The sequence below is a fragment of the Condylostylus longicornis genome, unplaced genomic scaffold, assembly GCF_029603195.1.
Source record: "Condylostylus longicornis isolate FDR11 unplaced genomic scaffold, ASM2960319v2 ptg000100l, whole genome shotgun sequence".
Lineage (NCBI taxonomy): Eukaryota > Metazoa > Arthropoda > Insecta > Diptera > Dolichopodidae > Condylostylus > Condylostylus longicornis.
Genome location: NW_026578068.1, coordinates 3247983 through 3269235, shown reverse-complemented (window position 1 = coordinate 3269235; position 21253 = coordinate 3247983). Strand labels below are relative to the sequence as shown.

The window sequence follows — 21253 nt, the reverse complement described above, 5'->3', positions numbered from 1 at the left end:
TATGAAATATCTCATATACGTAGTTTCGATAGTCAAAAAGCGAAAGTTTTCAGGCAATATTTAAATATTTCATAATTTTTATTTCAATAGTTTTTTATTTATTGCGTACATAACCTTTAATTTATCATAGTTTTTAAATTAATTATTTGTACTAGCTACCTACTATTATATCCAATTATAAAATAAAGTTGGGTCAAACCAATGGTTTGTATTGTAGCACTTTTCCCTTCAACAAGTGAAAATTCTGCTTTAAATACAGTCTATATGCATACCTATCACACCATTAAAATTATTTTCATTCATATTTAACTATTTCTGGGATTGCATATATTTAGGATGATGCATTCATGCAGTCTTTGAAATAAAGCAAAAATTAATATAAAGACGGGTTAATATAATGCTCGATTTTAAGGGTTAATTGTGTGAGTTAAGAAAAATAATTATATTTTTTAATGTCACGGAATTTACCTTTTTATTTGAATTTAGCTTTTTATGTTTATAGAAATTTGAAAACGTTTGCGGTTTTTGAAATATAAGGCGCCAAAAATTCAAATTTTACAAATTTCAAGAGGCGATAACTTGAGAGGGGGTGGAGATGGAAAAAAATTTTCTTCTAACAAAATGAACTATTTGTTAATGTCTAAAAGCTCCTAAAATTTCAAGCTTCTACAGGCTGGGGTCTAGAAGAAAAACGAAATCAAAAATTTGGAAAAAATAGACTTTAGATAACGGTAAATTTGAACGGCCATTTTGTTTTTCTAAAGTTTAACTATAGTATATCGCGCTAGGGGAAGCAAGCCGCTGCCTTTATGCGTTTGCAAAATTTCAAAAATGCTTATGGTTTCATTGCAACAAATAGTTAAAAAAGGCCATTTTTAGGGTTTTGGGGGGGTATAACTTCTAGAGGGGGGGGAGATAGGTAAAAATTTTATTCTACGGAAATAAGTTTCTAGCAAAGATCTATGTACATACAAAATTTCAGCTTTCTATCTTCAAGGGTGTAGAAGTTTTGTAAACAGACACACGGACAGACGGACGGACGGACGGACAGAGTGAAACTAATAAGCACTTTTTTTCAAAAATTTTTTGGAAAAGTGCTAAAAAATGAAATTTTATATAATTTTCATTTTTGTATAATTCAATCAATTAAAACAATTACCCATAAAATTATGAAATTCTATAATAGATTTTTTATATGCAAAGTGTATAATTAATCAAAAATCATTAAAGTTTTGTAATTATATTTATGAAGTAGCTATATAACAAAAAACTAATAAATTATAAAAGATTAAATCTATATTAAAATAATGTGTATATAATAATAATAATTATAAAAATCTGAAAGAATATTATATGACAAGATTTAAGGATTAGTCATGAATGAACCGATAAAATGAATGAATATGAAAAATGGCGGCAAAACGATACTATTTATAAATCATTAATTATAAACCCTTTACGTCATAATCATCAACATTTTAATAAGAGAAATAATATTTTTCTACCACAATCATTATTAACGTCATCAACATCATCATCAACATCATCATACTTAACAAGCCAATTAAATGATAGCTATAATAATTATTATGAAAGGAATAATTTAACAGCATCTAAAACAATTGAATTTAATGGTGATATTATAATAAAAAATTTAATTGAGTCAATTATTAATAGAAAAATACAAAATAATCAAAATCAAAATAATAATATCGAGAGTAAAATATTTAATAATTATAGTAGTAATACAGTAATTGCAGCACTTACCGAAAATTTAACAGTTAATGGATTAACAAATTATCATTTGGATAATAAAATTTTAAATCTGGATTTTGATAAAACAAATTTTCATGAATCACTTATTGAACAAAATAATAATAATAACAATAATTATAATGAAGACAATGAAGTTATACAACCTGGATCATTATTATTTCTTATTATAATATATGGTATAATTATATTATGTGGAGTATTAGGTAATGCATCATTGGTAATAACATTATTTTCTACATCATCAATACGTTTACGTAATCCATTATTAATTGCATTATGTATAGCAGATTTATTTGTTTCGGGTATATCAGCTCCAACAACAATTATAACATTGGCATTAACTCAAAAACCATCATATCTATCATTAACTGGTTGCAAAGTTATTTATTATTTACAATCGATGCCAACAGCAGCAAGTACAATATGTTTCCTTATGTTATCTTTAGATCGTTTCATAACTGTACAACATCCTACTATAGCTCAAATAAGACAGAGACGTTATGTTCATACAATATTAGCAGCAATATCATGGTTGGCAGCTAGTTCAGTATGTCTTCCATTTATTTTATTTTATAAATTAACATTAACATCATCATATAGAACCTTAATGAATAATAGAGAAATTTCAATAATTAATCAAGATGATATTAATAAAGATAGTGATGAAATATTTAATTCAATAAAATCATCAAATTTTAATTATTCTTATAATAATTTAACATCAACATCATTTAATGATGATAATGGGAAAGATAGTATAACAAAATCATATATACAAAATTATTTAATGTGTCAACCAGAATATAATTCAAGTCAAATACAAACATCATTTATTGTATTATATACTATAATAGTATATATATTTCCAAGTTTAGGTGTATTAATAAATCATTATGGTGTACGTAGAAAATTATGTGCTTTAAGTTTAACAGCTAGAGCTGCACATGGTGAATTACCACTTCCAATGCCAATATTAAGACGTCCGACACATGTTATTATTGTAACTGGTATGGCAAATGCTGCTCGTGGTGTTGTTAGTGATGACGACGATTGTTCTAATGATGAAGAAAATCAAATTAATGATAAAAATAAAATAAGAGAAAATATGGTCAATATATTAAATCCGAAAACACCCAGGTAAGATTTTTATTTATTTATAAATATTTTTAGTAACATATTGAATGTCATTCTTTTGTTCCCAAAATACTCTATAAAAGTCAATTAAAAATTAAGTTTAAAAGGTTTCAATAAATCTAAAAAAATTTTCACTTAATATTATCGTATTCTTTCAAATTTATTTTAGTAACGGAAATTAAGTCCAATTCATTATTATAACATTTGCACTGTAGGTCCACGCAATAAGTATTTAAGTTTCTATGGTATATACTGGACATTTTCGTAAACAGGCAACTATATAATGATATTTTTGAACCCAATTTCTCCTTTCTTTTCTCAATAAAAATAATTTTTTTTTACTATTACCATAATTTAATTCATCCTTTAATAAATATACTAATTTGTATAATAATATGAAAATATTTTATTACACAAAATATTTAATATCACATAATTACTGTGTTATATAATAAGTGATAATAAAATATGCTTCCATACTTATCATTATTAAAATCATAACAAAATTTTGTTTTAACAAACCCTTACAAGAATTATAGCAAAATCTTAATCTTTTTATACGAGTATTAAAAAGATGTATGTGTGCGTGAGTATCTGTAATAATCATTCAAAAGAAAAAAATTTCTACTTAATAGGTATGCCTATACATTATTTTTGCAATAAAAGGTTTTTGAATTCAAAATCTTTTGAATTTATGTATGTATATGTTATGATTAATTCATATCTTATGATAAAATCGACATCTCATTCCGACATAAATATTATAAACATTTCGAAAGGTATAAAAGTTTCTTAGAAAATTTCTACATTTTCAAAGAAGATGTTAAGAAATTTCCATGAAAACAAAAAAAAAATAAATAAACAATCTCTTTACTTTATTCTTCAGAAATAATAGTTATACATCGTAATTCATATTTAAAATTAATAAACTATAATCTGGGACAAATGCAAAATTCAAACAAATGTACACAGTTTTTAGACGCGTTTTGCTAATATTTACTTGTTATTCAAGGAAATCAATATAAAAATATTTTTAAATTTTTAAAAGTCTACAATATCTAAATTTTACAAACACAAAATTTGTATATAACAGCTTCAATATATGTAAGTATGAAGGAAGCTCATAATCGAATGATAAACAAAATCCATTAGCTCAAACCCATATATTTAATGAACGATGTTAAATTAAATTTACCGTTTTTTATATCTTAATCTTAAAACTGACAAGAAATATATTTATGTTATATGTATGTGTATATCGATACAGTTTTTTAAATGTGATTAAATTTATATCCGCTATACAAAATATCCTTATGTAAATTTAATACAATCGTGTATTAAATTGAACGAAACGCTTTTCCCTTAAGGCAAAAAGAAAAAAGGTGAACAAAATTTGACGTTTTTTTTTTGTTTCTTTTGTTTTTTAATTCAACACCAATTGTAAGAATTAGAAAGTTAGGTATAGATAGATATATTTTCAGAAAATAAAATGTATGCATGCTTATAATAAATAAGGAAAATATACAAATAAGAACATCAACATAACATGTGTATATCTGTATGAAAAAATAAATGAAAAATAAGAAATTTAATTCATGATAACAACAGAGAAATTATTCGATAACAACACAGAAAAAATTCCTCTCCGATACATTTAGGTTTGGTTTATAAAGCTATAATAAAGATTTTTAAAGAAAAATCAGTTTAATGTTTAAAGAACGTTACTAACACAACGTTAATAGTTGCGACCCTATTCATGCTTGGAATTTAATATACTTAGTTGAAATGTACCACGCCAATATAATTTCCTTGTTGTAAAGAGAGCCCACAAGTATGCAATTTTCATAATTTTAAAAATTGATAATTAAAAACTCTTTTAAACATAATATTTCTGAAAACATTACGAAATTATGGCTTAAACCGAAAAACTTACAGCTTTTTATTGGCAATTATTTTAATAGAATTAATAAAAATTCAATTTAAGCTATTAAGCTTAAGAATATTACATGCAAAAGTATTAAAAACAATAACTCTGTATTACATACATACATCCATACATAGCAAAAACAAAATTTTTGAAATCGAATCCTTGATGTATTCTAAAAATCTTTATAAAAAAAATCTTTTAATAACTTTTAATTAGTCCCAATAGCATTTTATAATATTAATGTTCTTATACATATACTTTGTATACATATAGATTTAAAAATTTTGAAATATTTTAATTAATATTTCATTATGTAAGAATAATTAAACTTTCTTTCGAAACTTATAAGAATGTACTGAATATAATATAACATACATATATAAGTAAGGGTATAAAAGAAGCAATTCAAAAAAAAAATTTAAATGGATTGCAATTGTTGCTTTTTCAATTTTTCTTCTTAGACATTTTGTATTATCTTTAAAATAAATTATGGAACTATAATATTATATATGTATGTATTTATATAGTGACATTGAAGAATAGAATTAAATAATTCCAACATTTAGAAAAATAAGGATGTATAAAAGTTTATAAATGAAACGATAACATAGGTGCCCTTTAAATCTCATTCAGGTATCCTTAAATATGTAAATACAAATTCATAATATTTTGTAAAATATATATATATATATATGTATATATATGAATAATAAATATCTATATAAGGATGTTATGTTAACATTATAATTTAAAATTAAAGAACAAAGAAATTTTTTATTATATTATAGACATAAGTATACCTTAGGTGTACATGCAATTATACATAAATATTATAATATAACATACTCATATGTTTAAAGAGCATTTTATTATAAAATTTCTTTGTACCCACATTTTAAAGTTTTATTTCATGTACTGGTATTGTCATTGTTAAATTTAAGAATATTTTTACATAAATATTTGCATATGCATTATGCAAATTTGATTGAAATTTCTTGTTTACCAAAACTAAAATATTACAAACCAAAATATGAATGTAATTGACAGGATATTAATATAGATTGGATAGATCCGGGTGGAATAACTGTAGTTTGACATTCATTTTGAAATTTTTTAAAAATCATATGAAAAATTCTGAAATATTTTATATATTTGTTTGTCATTAAAAATTAAAAATTCTAAGATGTAAGTATGGCTAGTAGGAACAAGAAGTTATGATTTATATAACATACATAATATATACGAGGGCTGTCCCAGAATTAAGTAGCCTAACCAAGAAAACACAAAAAATTTTTACAAAATTTATTCTTGTTTCTCAACATAGTCCCCTTTTAGGTCGATACGCTTTTGCCAGCGGTGTTGAATTGGTTCAATACCATTTTTATAGTAAGAACTGGGAAACTCTGCAAAATAGCCATCAACGCCAGACTCTACCTCTTCATTAGTAAGTAATCTTCTTCTACCAAGCCATTTTTTCAAGTTTGGAAATAGAAAGTAATCTGAGGGGGCTAAATCTGGTGAATAGGTGCTTCTTCACGCAAGCAGTTCAAACTTCAATTCATTCATTTTTGCCATGGCGATTGCAAATGTATGAACTGTTGCATTGTCTTGATGAAACAACATTTTTTTCTTTGACAAATATGGACGTTTTCTTTGGATTTCTTCACTCAAACGCTGCAATAAGTTTGCATAATACTCGCTGTTGATTGTTTTTCCCTTCTGAAGATAAAATTTTTATGTTTTCTTGGTTAGGCTACTTAATTCTGGGACAGCCCTCGTATAATAAATATTTTTGTGTAAAATATTATGTAAATTTATAAGAACTTAACATAAAATTTTCTTAACTAAACTTTTTTAGAATAAAATTATCATACAAATTTGTTTGAAATAATTTGTTACAAAAACATTAGCAAAATTTGTACGAAATATTTGATTAAACAAAGCTAAATATTAGATATGAAAATATAAGAATTTTTGAAACTTATCTCTAGTTCCGTTCGGGGAACAAAATTTTTTAATGGAGCCAGTTTTTGCCCTAACTTATCCATTTTTTCTGCCGTTGTATGAAAACATGTATTAAGAAATGTAATCAAAAATCATAAAGTCACCCGTATAGCAATTATAGCGAATTTTTGAAAACCAAGCAAGACCTTATTCTAATAAATGACAATTGAGGAAAATTTATTCCATTTTATTTAATATACAAAATAAATTGATGAAAAGAATTTTTTATTTCAATTTTTCAAAAACAAACGAAATAGGTACAAAAAAACAATATTTACCCTCATTAAAATTTTATTTATATTATATTTGTATATACATACATACATACATATATATGTACAAATTTATATAAATTTTATAAATACAAATAAAAAAGATAAGATCAATGAAATTTTAGTCAATTTTTTATTAGAAAATGCGTTGAATTTTTTTTTTCTTTTTTTAAGATTTTCAAATCAACCAACAAAAATAATATTAAAAGGATGAAATTTGGAATTCATTCAATTATTATTGACCTTTTTTATTTAATACGTATAGAAAATTATACAAAAAAATAACCCTTAAAAGAAAATTGTATTTTATTGAAAAACAAAAATTATCCTTATTTTATAGAATACAAAATATAAAGAAGAAATTATTTCATACAAATCATTTTTAATACTAAGCGGGAAATATCAAAAAATCAAAATATCAAAAAATTAAAAAAATATCATAGGATTTCAATTACTAAGTATGCCAACAGCAGCAATTGTAGGCGGGGGACTAATGAAATTACCGAAAATATTAAAATCCAGAAAAGAGAAAGCGAAAACAAGAAGATAATTTTCTTAATTATTCACAAGTGTTTTCAGTACATACATACATACCACAATTTTTTCTCTTAAAACAAATTTCCTATTACAAGCACATAATTTGTATGAGGTTACTGTTTGTGCATAAGTTCTTCAATATTGTATTTTTTTATAAATATAATTTATGTGTGTATACATGAGCTTATATATAAGTTTCTAGGTAAATATATTTATTAATAAATATTAACAATGTACATTTCTTCATATATTAGTTAGTAATTTAACATACACATTATAACATATAGGCACAATTAACAGTTGAACTGCTATAAGATCAGCACTATAGCACCCAATAAATTAGAAAACTCAACTAATATTAACTTATTCAATTTCAGATTTGTGTGTAGCCTTAATTCTATTGATATTTTTAGTATAGCATATTTTTCAGAAATTTAAAAATACCTTTAGAAAAAAATATTGATGTGAGCATCATCAACAAAAATTACCTAAATTAGAGAGTGAAATTTTCAAAATTAATTCGATTTTTTAATGAATAAGCAAGACATCCACGTATCCTTATAAATTATTTTCCTTACAATAAACAGAAATACTTTCATCTTTTCTAGATTCAACTGTAAAATATATGTAGTATATATGATGTGCATAATATGCGGGAACAATAATTATTATAAGTGGAAATAAATTCAGTTCAATGTTATACACACTTATTTTAATGGTATACTTAACATTAGAATTATACATCCAATTCAAATCCTTTTCATACACATTATTATAAAAAATATAACAATGTAAGAAATGTGAAATTATGTGACTCAAATAATTACCAACCACACAATTATTGCGAAGTAATTTTTTTTTTTAGTTTTTTTATTTTTTTATTTAAATACATTCTCGGACAATTGAATGTGGTTAATTAGAAAACAAATATAGTTGTCTATAATTCCATAAATTGTGAAAAATTTTGAAATTTTTTTAAAACTTTAAAATTTTTATTGCTCTCTTCTAATAATGGAGAAGAAATAATTTTACAGATCTTACATCACAATCCTTAAAATTAAAAAATTGTATTCTTAAAATGCACATTTAAAATTTATTTTAGAAAATTTATAAAATGTGCAATATTTTAGGCATTTCTCAAAAAAAATCTTAGAAATTTAATATTATTCAATGTTATAGACATAAGAGGACCATACTTTCAAACTGGTATTCCTCAGCCGCTCTTACTTAGTATAATAAAAAACTATGTTAAAATACAATAAAAAATTATTAACGTAATTTGGAGTGCAGTCTGCTTTTAATATCCTCGTTATAATCTACAAATACCCTTACTAGATTATTGCCGAAAATCAATGTCAAATTGAAACCAACACAATACGGGAAACTTTATTAAAATAATAAAAAAAGTTCAAATGATATTTTTTCTTCACAGAACGTATTTTGATCATATTTTATTGACGAGAAGTGTAAGATAAATGAAAAAAACATAATACGAAATATAATAATAATAATAACAATAATTACCGAGGCCAATTAAATTAAAAGACAATAAAAAGAGAAAAATTCCTAAATATAAACATTGAAATGGAGAAAAATGAGTAAGGAAAATATTTTCGTGCCATGAATTGCAATTCTATCTATATATGAAATGTATAATATTTCTGTTGGTTTTGTCGTTATTATCGTAATATTATGTAATAAATGAAAATAATTTTAACATGTTGATATAGTATAATAATAATATGTGAATATGAGCATATACATATATTATGTACTCTTATATACCATTGCATAATATTGTAGAAAATTTTGAAAATAAATGATAATTTGTGAATTCATTTTTAGTGCTGTACAAAAATAGTTTACAAAAATTTTATGTGCTCTAGAAAAAAGTAAGGATATTTTTTCTTTCATATGTAGATATACATATATAAACTAAATATGAGAGAATTTTAAATATTATATAATTACATTGTATTTTTTTTCTATTTATATATACCTTTATAGAATTATAGAATTTATGTTATGGATACGAAAAAATGCACTTACCGTAATTAGTCTTTCCGTATTTAATTAAAATATTCTATGAATTATATACTTTTCCTTTTCGTTAAAGAATTTGTTAAAGCTTATGTATATTTGGTTGACTCTCTGTAATTTATGTACCTACCACACAATTACATAATAAAATAAAATTAAATAAGTATCAAATTTTGTTGGAAAATTTTTGCATATTTTACGGTACAATAAAATTATTATGCATACGTTTATTTTGTGTATTATAAACGTGTAATAGTAAATGTATGAGTGTAAAAGGACACAAAAATTGTGGACAATAAAATCAAACGCTTGTTCCGTATTGCAAAATTTGATTTTATTTTCTTATTTGATGAGAATAATCTCCTCGAACAAACAAAAATCGATATTGCCTATAACATGACAATAAGCTAAAAATTTATTTTTTTAAGAAATTTGTTCCAAATTAAATAAATTTTCTTAGAAAATATAATAAAAAATATTCTAAAAAATTAATGAGAAATAATATTTCTCATTAATTAAATAAAATTAACTTCAATGATATTGTCTTGAATTTAAAAATTTTCTACAAATTTTTATGATTTCCAATAAAATATCAACTACCTTTTAAAGAAATTTAGAAATTCTATGTTTTTCGGAAATTTCTACTGTATATACGTATTTTATTGTCCATATACGTTCAATGTCATACATGGATGCGATATAAACATATGTTACATAAGTGTGTTGGTATATTTTTGTAAAAACAAAATGTTCACATTAAATTTCAAATAAAGTGATGTTCGAAAATAATATACGAGAAGTATAGTACAAAATTTTAATGAATACACTGAAAAAAAAAAATATATAAAAGAATTATATTTTTTTTGTATATTTGCTCAAATATCCTTGTTGAAACCTTCTTCCTCCTGTTTCTACACTATTTTCTATATTCTTCAATATGTTCAACTTTATTATACATATATATAAGTATATATATATATATTAAAACATTTTCATTTTTTCTTCGTTTTTATGGTTTTAAAATAACGATTCTTAAAGACATGCATTTTGATTAAATGCACACATATTATTTAACAAGAACAAAAATGAAATATGTGAACCTTTCTCATAAGATATGCAATAAAAAAATTATATTTCGTATAATATACATAAACTAACGAAAGTAATAAAATATGAAATAAAAATGACAAATCTTTGGTTAAACGAAAAAAAAATTTTTATACGTATATAATTTTCCTTTTATTTTTTCCTTAGAAAATTGTGCATATAAAATAAATATAAAGAAGAGAAAAGCAAGAAATTATCGATTTCCATTTCTTCTATGTTATATGGGGAATTCAAGGTTGCACAAAACTTATACGTTATTCATTTTCAGTTTTGGTGTTTTTCTTTTTGCAGTTGTTTTCATAAACTTTAAATATATGCGGTAGATAACGTGAATGCATAATATTTTTGTTTTCCTTTTGAAATGCATTTTATAGATGCTGGTTTATTTTATTTAGAAGTATATAACTGGTATAACAATTGAAATCTCAAATACGTCATCCAATTTTCGAAATTTCCTTTTTCTATATCATTCAAATCGAAAATAATAATATTGCAGTTGAAAACAAATGAACCAGTGAAATTTATTATTGAATTTCATTTCAAGTATAATTTTTAGTTTAAAAAAAATATTTATAATATTTGTTTAAAACTAACAATCTCCCGTCGCAATTATATTACTTCAGGGGGAAAATGTCTAAGGATAAAAAACTTTAAAGTTGAATGATTATATGTATATAAATGGCAAAAACAAGAGAAGAGGAGTAGAGAGTATAATATAGCAAATATTTTTATACATACATGCAATTGAAATGCATTTAACACTTTCTAAAAATGCAACAAACTTAAAAGCATTATGTGCCATTTATTTTAATTGCACGTACACAATGAAAATTTCAATCTAACCAAATTGAAAAGCAACACAAATACACATAACATGCATATAAATAAATTTATATAGTGTTAAAAATGAAAATCATTAATAATATATCTTAAAAATTAAAAATGATTACTGTATATAATCGTAAAGAACTTAAATACTTTTAAGTTATGTCAAAAGCACACATTGAATTTTAAATTAATTTTTCTATACGTGAGACACGTCAAAATGCTTTAAATCTTTTCTGCAGTTTATTAAAATACTCAATAACAGTATATTGTTATTTGGCTACATTGAGAAATTTTTCAATATTTTATCAATACCCATACAATTTTGTAGCTTTAAAATAATGTACAATGAAAACAAAATTTATATAATATTATAAATTTGAGAATTTCAAATTACTTAAAAATTTTTCTAAATATTTTAAACTTTTTCTTACCTTTTTTCACTAAATAATAAATTAAAAATATTGATCTGAATTAAGAAATAAGCTCTGAGTGTTTTGCATAAGGTGGCAACTAATGTCAAGGATGATTCTTTGATCGGGACGAACGGAATCAGAAATAGACGCTGATCAGTTACTTATATTTATATTTATATCTCAGATCATTATTTCCTAATGTTACAAAACGGAGTGGCAAATTTATAATACCCTTCGAATGTACGTTCATATTGGGTACTGGTATAAGAAAATAACAAAATGCTCTATCTTACATAAATATTTGACTTTTTTAATTGTAGGTCAAGAGAATGTTCTCGTAAATATCCTGAAAAATTATCAAAAAAAAAAACTAAATTAAATTTATAACGTTGTTTACATCGCGTAATTGTTATTGTAATTTTCTTTGTTGCATATTGCCAAATTCAGATATTCTTTCGGTAATTAAAATCCCTTTGATATAACGTATAAAATTTTTTTTTATATTTATTTCAAATATAATGTATATTATGTAAAGTGAAATGTTGGTGATAGTTACGACCAAATTTCCTATACAATTTGTATTACTTTTGGTGGTTTTATTACTAGTTATATCATTTTTATTGTTAATTAAAACCCATGAGCGATAAATTTAAGACAAAAATTAGATATTCTACCCAATATTTCTATATATATATATGTCTATATAATATATTAAAGTATTATATTATTATTTTATTACAACCTCAAGGTAAAATTTGTTTTCTTAATTCTTAAGTAAGTAACATAATAAAATTAAAACTATGTAATTCATCACACAACATATATGTACATATATATTCGTATATGTACATAATATAAGCAGATTGCAGGGAAGGATGCCGTAGATTTCAAATTTCGAAATTAAATACGACAATATCTCGAATCTATCATAAAATTTAATTGAAAATTCTTTATAACTCCTAAAGTTTACCTTTTTTTCGTTTTTACTTATATATGTACGTATTTAATGACACGTGAGATTTCATTAAATTTTATACAATCAAAGATTAGTTGTAAAAATATAAAATTGAAAAGTTTCAATGGGTAAAATTTTTTGATTATAAAATTTTCGATTTAAAAGATATATAAATATCTAATATATATAGAGATTTGATTTCTTTACTATACACACACATGTACACTTTTCATTTTAATCGGAAGTAATATTAAATTTATGCGTGTATATTCAAAGAATAACCCTTTGCTACTAAAAAAAGAATAAGGATATAAAATAAAACAAAAATCTTATGTATGATCAGCACATAATCGACAACATTGTGAAAGTATTGCATAATATATAACGATAACATTTATTTCAAATTTTATGAAAAATAAAATTTTTATGTAGCCTTTAATTAATATACCTAGGAAAATGTAATTTTGATTCTTAGTGATGTGGTCTCCATGTTCAAATAACATCGCTCATTTATGACTTGTACAATTTGGTGCCATTTAATGATATATAACCTCCCTTATTTTTTGCAACGTAAGCGGTTGATAGTTCGGTCTGTAATATGTTCCGGTACAAATGCAATGTAAATGAATACATACATTTTACATTGCATTTACACGACTTCATACACATATCTTATTCAAAAGAGAAAGTATAATATCCGATATAGAATGTCAAAATTACTTAAAACACTTTATTACTAGAAGAACTTAAAAAATTACGGCAGCCTAAATTAAAGTTTATCTAAAATGAAAAATAATAAAAAATTCTACTAAGAATCGCAATTGAACTTAATCAACTTATTAGATTTTTATCAAATACATATATTGATGAATCTTACCCTTAAAAAAATTTCAAAAACTTACCAGTCAAAAAAAAAAGTTTTCTGCTAGAATTCATTTTCATTAGTTTTTGTTTTTTTTTTTTGTTTTTTTTTTGTTGTCTAGCTAGTTCTTCTATGAAATAACTCTACCAGATATCTTATTTTCATGTCAAATGCTACTAAAATGAGACCATATTGTGTTATGACTGCAACGTCAAAAATTTATACAGATGATATAGATTAGAAAAATTTATAGGGATACAGATTTCATTTAGAATGATTTCTAATACTGCACATTTTAAATCTACAAGTCCTATTTTTGTAAACTTTACATTTTTGTAAAAATATGTGGCACCGCTCAAGTACGTCATATAGCGCAAATTAGCGTTAAAAAAATGACAAAGCTCTGGCAAAAAAATATGTATGTAGATATAGCCATTTCTTTTTGCTCTACTATATTAAATTATTTTTCTTTACAAAAAACAGATTCTCGAAAAATTAATTTGTGTACAAAATTTCCGCTTTCTATTTCATAGGATATAAAAGCATGGAAAATAAACTCACAGTCAAAACGAACAGTGAAAATGAAGCATAAAAACACACAATTTTCCAATTTTCTTGTAATGGGTTTCAAATGAAATTTTTATTTTCATAATTTATAATATTCGAATTCATAAATTTAAATTTCCAAGTAAAAAAAATTTATTCAAAATGTAAAAATACATTAATATTTTTCTGTTCAACTGAACAATTTTTGTTTTATTATGAAATTACATTGTTAAATAAATCAAGTATTATGAATATACTTAGCATGTATGATGTACTTTATTGTACAAATAAAAAAACTAATTAAATTAAATACTATTTTTTTGTATACGAAAAATATGAAAAATAAAACAAAAAAATTTTTTATATTATTTGCTAGATCAATGAATATTTTTATTATTTCTATTAATTTGAAAAGTGTGTAAATGTGTGTATATAGTGTGAGTGCCATTAAAATACGAAACGAAAAATTTTGATTACGATGTTTGTCAAAACAAATTATGATTATCAAGATGTGAAGAATTTATTACTTGAAAATTTATTCCGTTTCCTTTATATAAATATATTGTATATTTAGTATATATATACTCGTTTGTATGTTATATAGGTGCACCTACCATGTACATATGTACCTATATACAACCTGTATACAGTAAAATGTACAATTCGTGTATATACACAATTGAATGAATATTTTCTTTTCATATTTAAGTAAATTTTTGTCCAATAAAAGATCCTTTTGCTGTAATATTGAAAATATTATTGTTAAAGGAGTTTCCAAGCTTTTTAAGATATAAAAAATGAAAACAAAACAAAACAAAAATCAAAAAATTTTATCCATTCGAGCTTCTCTTTTATCTATTCCCCAACGAATATAATTAATACTGGACACTATTATACTGTTATACTTTATGCATAAACTATTTAAAAAGATCTTTAAAAAGTACAAAATTTCCTCATTTTTGGGAACCCTTTTCTGTTTTTTTTTTGTTTTTTTTTAGAAAACCTAAATAATATCGTAAATATATACAAAATCAAAGGCAATTTATATGACGATCTAATATCCTTTTGATTATGTATACTTGTGTAGTACTATTGAAATATTGACTTCTACACGTTTATATTTGAATAAATTTCAACCTTTTAACCTTTTCAAGTTTAAATCCTACAACAAAAAAAAAAAAACAAAAACAAAAAAGAAATTTATTATATCAAGGGTAAAATTTTGTATATTTTGTTTGCTTTCATACACATCACTGAATTATACTTCATGTTTTTTTTTTGTATTTTCCGTATAATAAAAAATTAGGCTTTTCTCCTCCACCCATCCCTTTAAAATGAAAATGTTACGATAGATATTACAATGGGTGTGTCAGCAGAAAAATGTTATACACCACTTACAACACAAAAAAAAAAAAAAGAAAAAATAATAAAAACAGCATTTAGAGGAGGAAAAACAAACACAAGAAAAAAACGAGAGACGCATATAATATAGAAATATAATATTTATGTTCCGATTCCCACATACCATATACACATAAGTATATATAAAGTACATTTTGTATATACATATACCTATACATGCAAATGATTTTTATCGTTATATTATGGCTCGTTTAATCTTTTTCCAGTCAAATCTTAAATATTTTTTTTCAAAACGGTATATACCAATTAGTGATCCATTCAAAAGAGATCTTTAAGGATATTATAGACTGGCAAGAAATAACATTGAATTTTATTATAATATTTACAACATTCATATGTATACATATATATATATATTTATACAATATTTATAGAGACGTACATATATAAATATATTACATAAGAACAGAATAATATATAAAATTTAAGGATAATTCAACTAACACAATTCATAATATGATAAGGGAATATATTCACTCAGCAGCTTACAAACTTATAAAATTTTTATTCATATTGTTTCTAAATTTGCAAATTTTTTTCAAAGAAAATTTTCTGAAAGTAAAATAATTTTTATTAAATAATTTTCAATTTAGAGACAAGAACAACTCATTATAATATTTGTAATTAATTATTAATTAGTTTACCTTGTAGATTCAAAACAACAGAGTGACAATGTATCTAGAATATCCTCTTAAAATCTTTCAAGATTCGAGTAAATCTTTTCAAAAAATCTGGAATCCATACTAATCCAAATGTCACCAATTAAATGAAAAATCACTCTTAATATTCTTTATTAACTTTGACTAATTGTTGTAAATTTCACATTATTTCAGTGTTTCAGAATAAATTTATCATGTCTATATCTACAAACAAAAATCAAATTTGAGTTACATAATAAATTGAAAAGCAGGAAACAATATTAAAAAAAATGATTTTGTATGATTGAACCATTCTTAATATATTCTACTTTCACTCAATTTTCAGGAATACCACATTGAAAATATGCTAATCAAATTTGATAAAAAAAAGTATTCCAAATTTAAGAACCATTGAAGTTCAACAATGTGTGTATAAATAATATTTCAGGAAAATTTACACATTTTTTTTTATATAGATAAATTTACCATAGATTATTATTCTACATATATGTATATTTGTTCACAAAAGGAACATCTGTAAAAATATTGAAATAAGGAAAAAATAAGTAAATATTTATAAGGAAATTCTATTAAATACCTATAGTAAGTAATTTTATAGATTTGCCAGAGTGTTGAAATGGAAATTTTTTTTTGTATAAAAAAAAACATCAAATAAAAATATAAAAATTAAAATGTACGTATAATTTAAATTAGATTTAGGGTTTTCGATTTAAACATATTTCAATCAATTAATATGATAATGGTAAAAAGTTAAAAAGGATTCAGGGAAATTAAAAAAAAAAATTAATTCTTTTTGAATAGATTAAAGGATATGAAAATAATATTTTTGTATATACAGAGTGTTCAATTTCTAAGATCACTGCCGTATACAATTTCAAAAAATCTTATATGACTAGATTCTTGTATACAGACAACATTTACAGCTCAAAATTGTTCCGGAATGATAAGTTTTAAATTGAATTGTTAGCTTGGACTCGAATCAATTATGAAATTTCAAACAATATAAGAAAAACTTAAGTTATATTTATCAAAATGTTCTTTAATAAATATTTATTCATTAATTGATTTACCATAAAAATATTGATTTGCATGTCAATAGTAACTCATCTTTTCAGAGTGCGTGTCTATATATTGACACAGTATTAATTAAAGGAATATCAAATTAAAACTATAACGGCTCAATTCAACTTTGCAAATTGCAAAGGAAGGGTATAACAGTACAACACCCCTCAAGACCAATCTTCTTGATAAATTCCCGCAGGGAAGGCCCGCAGACCACAACTCCGCCAGAGGGTGCCTATAGTTTCCCCTATTTCCAATTCAACTTTAAAACCTTTATATAAATTATAAAAACCTTTATTCTGTACTTATCGAAAAAAAACGGGTTAATAAAAACATATGAATTTGAGAGAAAATAATTGATGAAAAAGGATTAATATAATCTTATTACATAATATAATCTTCAAATATTTCATAAAATAAAATTGATATATTTTCAAAAGAATAAAAATTGAAATATTGCAAAAAAAATCATAATCATGTATACCTACGTAAATCCATATCATGTATACGAGTACATACAAAATAAGGTTACGATATACTGTTCAAGTTAAGTCAAATATGAAAATATCGTAGGTTTACTAAGAAACCTATACTGTATCATCAATTATTGTTATCTACTCCCAAATAATTTTTAAATTTAAATCTCTTACATATGTATGTGTATCATTAATTTCAATAAATAAGTAAAATTTATGGAATAGGATAAAAAAAACAATATATAGAGTTCCATGAAATATTTTTATAATGATATTTTAATAATACTCTAAGGAATTTAATTTTGTTAGGAATAATCTTCTATTAATACATCAAATATTTGAATGGAACTCATCTCAATTTTTTAATAAACTAAAAGATTACTGATTGATTTTAAAATAATTATGTATATATGTACATAAATGCAGTTTTCCACCAACCTATAATAATCCTATAAATAAATGTCTAATATTCTATAAGCCAATAAAGCAATAACTTTTGATATTTCATCAAAAAAAAAAATGAAACCATAAATCGTCACGTTCTTTAACATTAAATTGTCATTTATTTGGCCTAACTTGTCATAAAATCAAATTTTACTTTATTTCTGACCACAATATCCTATACAGTAGCAAAATAAATTATGTATAACACAATATATAAACATAATATACGCTCCTATATACCTACATTATGTATATTAATATCTTTTATATTTTTAAAATTAAGGATTCTGTCTATGAATTCATAAAAAAGTGGCTATTCATTTTTTATTTTACATAGACACATATATTTTGTAACATATTTTTCAAAAGAATCAAAATGGTATAGCATATATATGTACATACATATATATATACATAAATATCATTTAATGAGATATATCCTTGGCCTATGTTGAAAGGACGATTGCGATTATACTATTTCTTTTTTAGAATACTTTATAAATAAAATAATATACTAATTTACGATATACTTATATACACAGCTATTTTTGTATATTTGTAGAAACAAATAATATTTTGATATTAAAAATATTCAAAGGCTAAATTTATATTTAAAAAAAATAAAATAATATGAGAGCACGTTTCCAAGCAAATATGCAAGAAATTGTAAAAAATTATTGTTTTTTTTTAATGACTTGTTTGATTGTTGTATTTAATTTTAAGATAATTTTATTTCTAGAATGATAAGAACGATTTGCAAATGAATTGTAGTTAATTTCAACAACAATATGGCCAAATTTGAATGATGGAAACACGGAATGTATTACTTTATCTTAAATTACTCCGGAAAATATTATGTAGAATTGAGAAAATTAAAAAAATTTTTTCATATTTTGACTTCAATAAGCTCACAGCTATAGTTGATCTATATCTCAATCAATAGTTGATCTATATCTATAACGAAATCAACTAAAAACTGCGTTACTGAAATAAAAGTACTTTTAGACTATACTCCTATTATAACTTACTTTATAAAAATAATTTCGTAATATTGATAAAATAAAAACTTTAGGACATATCTTAATTTTTAATGGGAAATCAATAGAAAACATATTTAGTTTTAATATAAAATTTTAAAAATACTTAAATACATTTTTTTAAACCTAGTATCATATTATTTTCGACGCATACTTATATAAATATTTTTTTTTTGCTTAGATCAATGCGAGAAGTTCGTGCTCAACAACGGCGTCAAAAACAGGAAATGAAACAACAAAAATTACCAGCTCCTGGTTTACCATTACCACAAACTTCAACATTAAGAGCACGTAGAAGATTAGCAAATATGTTAGTAGCTGCTGCTATAATATTTGTAGGCTGTTGGACTCCCCATGTTTTTTGTATATTATGGTCTGAATTTGGTCATAAGCAATATTGTAATATAACAATGTCATATGCCAGTTTATTATTGGGTAAGTACTTCAATTTAACTACAAAAAATTCATTACTTTTTTGAATAACGTTAAATATTTTAGTTCATACTATCGTTTAAATAAATCTCTGTTGTTCACTTCCAATTTAACAACACCATATTCAAAGATTTTTATATATAAATTTTTTTAATAATTTAAATTTTATTTTTTCGTCATCTAAAAACAAAAAGGTTATACACATTCAGCTATAAATCCAATAATATATTGGATATTAAATTATAATGCGTTAAGACAATCACCTTGTGCACCATTCATGCATATAACAACAGTTCAGAGATTCTTTAGGACACATTTAAGGCCAACAGCCCCAGCTCCACCATCATCAACCAATGAAGCAGCACTTGGTGCATTCAATCCAAGGTATATTAAAACAACACCGAAGCAATATAGAGCACAAGCTTCTTCTCATTATTTATATTAATGAATTTTAAAAATTTAAATTTATAAAAAAAACCACCGACTAAAAATTATTTAAAGACTGAAGAACTACAATGTCCAGTTTAAAGTATATAATATTAAAAGAAACCAATAAAAAACCAAATAACTTGAAAAGCAAAAAATCAAAAATTATAGCTGCAAATTTAAGCTGGTATAACGTATACTCTCTTATATCACTAAAAATGAAGGATGCACCATATGTTATAAGATATGTACAATATTCGCTATGTTATAAAATAATTGAAAAAAAAAAATGATGGTGAAATCGAAAAAAAAATTTCCTTACCTACGTAACATAAATATATGCACTAAACTTTTCAATTACTTCTCTCACCATCGTTATAATGTTCCAGAAACTTTGAAATAAAAAATAGTTAACAGACATGCAATCAATTAAATAGAAACTTTTCTAAAACTAAAATACTTAAGTGAGTAATTTTCTTTTTGTTTCACATTTTTTACTTCAAAAACAAAAAAAAAGGATAAATAAAGGTTTAACCATATTTAATCTTCAATTTCATTTACAACAAAAACTTTGCAACAAGTATAATTTATATAATAATACAAATATAGTAATAGTTGTTAAGGTCATGTTAATAAATGTAATTTCATAATTTAATATCTTGATGATTTTATAAGTTTTCAGAGTATATTTTGTCTTATAAATGAATATTATGAAGCAAATCAATTAATTAAAATTCAGTGGTCTTAAGGAAAACTTGCTAAATTCAAAAATATTGTTTGAAATTAGATGAAACACGGATGTATCACAGCTAGTTCTGAAAACACAGCTAAGAGTGTGAAGATTTTCTTATATATATATTTTTAAAATCGATCATTTTTGGAAGATTATACCTA

At 23.4% G+C, this 21253-nt stretch overlaps 1 protein-coding gene across 1 annotated transcript; it reads left to right on the top strand.

Moving 5' to 3' along the window:
• The first annotated feature begins 1393 nt into the window (after positions 1-1393).
• LOC129614064 (uncharacterized) lies at positions 1394-20472 on the top strand. Its single transcript, XM_055528451.1, has 5 exons — positions 1394-1634; positions 1761-2449; positions 2492-2913; positions 19683-19936; positions 20128-20472. The coding sequence occupies exons 1-5, from the start codon at positions 1394-1396 to the stop codon at positions 20376-20378; spliced, it is 1857 nt and encodes a 618-aa protein (XP_055384426.1). The 3' UTR covers positions 20379-20472.
• The last annotated feature ends 781 nt before the right edge of the window (positions 20473-21253 follow it).

What these genes read in the sequence shown, in the direction of transcription:
- LOC129614064 (XM_055528451.1), top strand. Translation starts at nt 1,394, where the DNA reads ATGAATGAATATGAAAAATGGCGGCAAAACGATACTATTTATAAATCA. An exon ending in AAGATAGTGATGAAATATTT is followed by an intron (nt 2,450 to 2,491) that starts AATTCAATAAAA and finishes TCTTATAATAAT; the next exon opens with TTAACATCAACATCATTTAA. An exon ending in TTAAATCCGAAAACACCCAG is followed by an intron (nt 2,914 to 19,682) that starts GTAAGATTTTTA and finishes TTTTTTGCTTAG; the next exon opens with ATCAATGCGAGAAGTTCGTG.